General features: G+C 34.6%; 1 protein-coding gene across 1 annotated transcript; it reads left to right on the plus strand.

Annotated features, from left to right (window-relative positions):
• The first annotated feature begins 698 nt into the window (after positions 1 to 698).
• LOC132184639 (ergosterol biosynthetic protein 28-like) lies at positions 699 to 4,736 on the plus strand. The gene is made up of 3 exons (XM_059598349.1): positions 699 to 969; positions 3,593 to 3,799; positions 4,429 to 4,736. The coding sequence occupies exons 1-3, from the start codon at positions 726 to 728 to the stop codon at positions 4,494 to 4,496; spliced, it is 519 nt and encodes a 172-aa protein (XP_059454332.1). The 5' UTR covers positions 699 to 725; the 3' UTR covers positions 4,497 to 4,736.
• Positions 4,737 to 4,801: the final 65 nt, after the last annotated feature.

The following is a 4,801-nucleotide window of genomic DNA, read 5'->3' on the forward strand; positions in this document are numbered from 1 at the left end:
AAACACTCCACCATAGTGCTCTATTGATTTAAGCATGGGAGGTTCTTCAATTCTCAAGGGCCAGGGTTTTTTTTGTAACCTTTTTTGTTTTTATTCTTATGTTGTAGATAACCCATCATCCAGTCCAGCCGTGCAAGTTTTAATTGAATAGACTGACCATACATGTTAGTTTAGAAGAATGATATAAGTTTTTTTTTTTTTTTTTTTTTTTTTTTTTATTCTTTTCAGAATGATGTTGCTCTTAAAATTATTACTGAGTTTATGATTAATCATTATTGAATTTTGATTAAATAATAATTTAAAGAGTTATATCATTTTTGCAGAAATACAAAAGTGATACAAGAGACTCATAGAATTAGGGTCGTGATTAAATAAAGTGCGATTTGAAAATGTGATTTTTAAAAACGAAGTTAAGCGTTTAATAAAATTATAATTTAACCTTTTAAAATTGTGAGTTTTCAAAAAAGTAACTCTTTATCTATAATTTAAAAACATAGAAAATATTATTATTATTATTATTTTTTTTTTTTTAACATATCTGCACAAGAGGGGAGAGAGGAATTCAAACTTGTAACCTCCACTTTATTTATTATTATTATTATTTTAAATCGCACTCTTTATCAATGATATTGTAAAGGAAAATCCACCCTTAGCAAAATGGTAAGTTGGAAATTTGGATTCTTGAAGGAAAACTTTAATCGCAATAGGTTGAATTTCAGAGTCCAATGACCGCCTACAAGCTGGGGGTGGGGGATAAGCTTGGAACATTTAAAACACAACGTGAAAACAACAAGGTCAAGGTGACACAAATACACCTGGAACGAAAGAAGAGGAAAGGAAAGGCAAAGCAAAGAATGAAGGCGTTAGGATGGTGGCTTATGCTTGTGGGTTCACTTCGCTTAGCCTCCGTTTGGTTCGGCTTCTTCAACATCTGGGCTCTTAGACTCGCCGTCTTCTCCAAAACCACCAGTCAGCTCTCTCTCTCTATAAATGTTTTTCTTTTTTGGTTGTTGTTAAATTATATATTTCTTCTAATGTATCTTTTCAATTTTATTTCCTGTAAATCACACACTAATGTTATCTTCGTTGACCCAAAATGAAAAAAGAACTAGTCTTTGTTCTTGTCTAGTTAAAAATCCGATGCACAGTTTACTATAAGAACACCCAATCCCATAAAGGGATTGCCAGCAAAAGATCAAGAATGATGGATTTTTGTCAAGGAAAAGGTTGATGTGATGTGTTCTGGTGAACCATGGGGACAAGGTGCTAAATTTGTGCGTGCGTGTCGGGTTGTGTACCTCAAGCAAGAGATCTGCGTTTAATAAGAAAAAATGGGTGGCAGATCCCAAAGTTTTGGATCTTTCTTGTACTTACGCTTTGCCCGATAAAATGGGGTTAATGGTTTGCATATTGGAAGTGCTTTTTCGTGCTTTGATAGCTAAAATCTCTGTAGTTTTTGGCTTTTGGAACGAAGAAAAGTAGTATGAGAATGCCAACTAAATGATGTCTTCACTTTTTGGTTACTTTCTGGCAGATTAGCCTGTGAAAACTGAAAGCTTGAGCAAATCATTTCTTAGTTTAGAGGATTTTGACAAGTGCATTTTGTATTTGCGATGAGGCTTTGGTTTCATACTTCTTTCTAAACAATGTTCTGTTTTTAATTACCAAAACAGGCTCTCTTTACATCCTCGTACATTTTTGCATTCATTAAAATCTAGATAATCTAGATTAGAAGGGATGATTACCTACCTGCCAATTAGATAATCAAGATTTATTTGATTACAATATCAAACATTGCTACTTACTTTGACAAAATTTTAGCTCATTAGGTTTGATATCCTACTTCTGATTTAAAATTTCTCTTTTTGTTTTTTGTTTTTTTTTTTTTTGAGTTTGAGACTTACTAAGGGACTCTGATCTCGATAAAATATCTTGCTCTAAGTTTGGAGTCAGAATGCAGTTGCCATTTGATATTATCTTGGTATGGGGAAGGTAAGGTGGGTGAGATTTCGATCTATGCTTAAGTCATAGTGCCAAAACCAAGAAAGATACACAATGATGGATTGCAATTTCAATAATTACTCAACAGAAAAACTGTGTTTGTTGAGTCAAGTGGAAAATTCAAAGATCTACAGAAATGTATTTTAAGAACAATAGCCAGGGCAATGAATTAATTAAGCGCAGTGGCTTTTGACTCCAGTGAATGAGAAAGATGTAGAATGTTGGATTTTGATTATAATAACAAGAATGAACTTTCTTAGCTGGTAGATTTGTTCCCAGGAGTCTAGGACCCTACAACATGGTTCTTTTGAGTACATGCATTAAGATAGCTTAGTGTTTGGGAATCACCCTCACCTTTCGCCCTTGTACTCCTAACATAAGCAAGGTCTATCTATGCCTCAAGATACTGTTATTATAATGAACTTTCTTAGCTGGTAGATTTGTTCCCAGGACCCTGCAACATGGTTCTTTTGGGTACATGCATTAAGATATCTTAGTGTTTGGGAATCACCCTCACCTTTTGCCCTTGTACTCCTAACATAAGCAAGATCTACTCTATGCCTCAAGATACTATTGTATACAATTTAGCCAGTATATAAGTGTTTTATATTCTGACTGCATACACCAATGTGCATAATCCGCTAGAATTGAGGGATCTTGACAGTTTATTATGGAGATTTGCTACCCCCCCTAAACCCACCCCAACCAACGCATAAAAAGGAAAAGAAAAAAAAAAGTTAAGAATATTTGCTAAAAATTGTTTCTCCTATGCCCTTTTGTTTCCCGAAGATTAGGATATTAAATTTTATTTCTTTTGTAAATAATGCAATGCATCTAAGCCGCCCCTCCCTAATACTGAAAATGTGTAACGTACTTACCTAACAGTCAGCCAGAAGAAGCTGCCAATGCTTCTGCAGTTCTTTTATCTCTCTTACAAACCATTAATGATAGAACCTTTGTCTTCCTTTGTAATAATGGATTTCTTCTTTAGCCCCACTCATGTCCATTTAAATTCTCATAAAATTTAGGCCACTAAAAAAGAGGGATAACCCTGCTAATAATATGACAATACATGAATGTCTGCCTATGAAAATACAGCCATTTATAAGAGATCAATTGGACAGTATCCCTGCCTACTAACTTGTCTGTGTTTATTTTTATCTTTATTTTTACTTGTTTTTTGAACTGCTGCTTTTGAATACTGCGGAGAGGAGTTCTAATTACTATTTTGATTGCCTGCTGAAGGACATAAACTGAATGATGACAATTTCAGGCTATCTTGACATTGGAATGGTTCTCTTTCGATGCAATATTTAACATACGCATGAGCTAACAATACGCACTATGGCACGAATCAGGATATCTAAGACAGATGAATAGAAGATTTAATAGTTAACTCTTCTTGTTTGATTATTTTTATTTTTGCTAGTAATGAATGAGTTTTCCCTATTTGATATTTCAAAAGTTTCCTCTCTTTCTCTCTTCTATTCTCTTATGCCATATTAATTTTCATTTTTTCCTTTTCATGTCGTGGTTATGTGTTCTACAAGGTCCTGATGGTCTTTCCTTCAATTTCTTCCCCTCTTTGTAGTGACTGAAGTTCATGGAAGGACATTTGGAGTTTGGACACTTTTGACTTGCACCCTTTGCTTTCTTTGTGCATTTAACCTTGAAAATAAGCCACTTTATTTGGCTACCTTCTTATCATTCATCTTTGCCTTTGGGCATTTCTTGACTGAATACCTAGTATATCAGACAATGGCGATTGCAAATCTGACAACTGTTGGCATCTTTGCAGGTATGAATGTTAATGATCAAATTTGTAACATTTGTCTACATGTTGTTATTCCTTTTTCTTTGTATTTGGGTTGAAGTTGCTTGGTTATTTTCCTTAACTTTGACGTATGATTGTCATGATTACTGTTCAGTTTTCTTTGCTGGACTGGTAATGTGATGACCTTTTTATTTTTCTTGAAAGCCATTAGTGACTGAGCTATACCAAGGGAGATAGTCATCTTTTTCCTCTTAAAACCTTCGTCCCTATGCAATGATCACTTCATGTACCTAGCTTACAAGCTGATCAATTCTAGGTGAAGCTTGGGTTTTGTTCAGCTGGCTTATAGGCCCTGCTTTCTTTTCTTTTGTTTCTTTGTTTTTCTTGTTGATTCTCTTGGTCATAAGCTGGACCCATGGTTAGGGCATAAGCCACCCCCAACCCCCCTTTTCCCAAAAAATAACAACAAAAAATGCAAAAGAACTTCAGGCTGAAATTTTACTATGCTCATGACCTTGTTTTTCCCAATTATCTGGTCTTTAAGATTTCGTTGACAGCAAAATGATTACTTTCTCGCGCTTAAATTTGGAGCATTCTTCATCTAATGAAATTACAACCTTAATCTTCAATTAATTAACTTCTGTTTTGATCAGGCACGTCGATAATATGGATGCTGTTGCAGTGGAATGCACATCAACCTATCCACCCAAAGCATTCTTGATATAGGATGATGTTTTTCTCATTGCTCCATTTTTTCGCTGATGAAGAATTTTCATATTGCTAGTTTAGTCCTTTTTATGCCGGGCTTATCTATTCACTTGAGGGATTCTGTTCAACATCGTGTTATCAAGTTATGAAAATTTAGCTTACCAAGAACTTCAGAAGTGTATTTTTTATGTTTTGACTATCGTTTCACCATGTTAGAATGATAGATAAGGCGCTGGTGTTTCCTGCCCATCCATATTTGATGTTATTTAGAAGCATTTTCAAGTTCATTACAATGTTAGGAGTTTTGCTGACTGTAAT

This window comes from Corylus avellana, chromosome ca6 (genome assembly GCF_901000735.1).
Source record: "Corylus avellana chromosome ca6, CavTom2PMs-1.0".
NCBI lineage: Eukaryota > Viridiplantae > Streptophyta > Magnoliopsida > Fagales > Betulaceae > Corylus > Corylus avellana.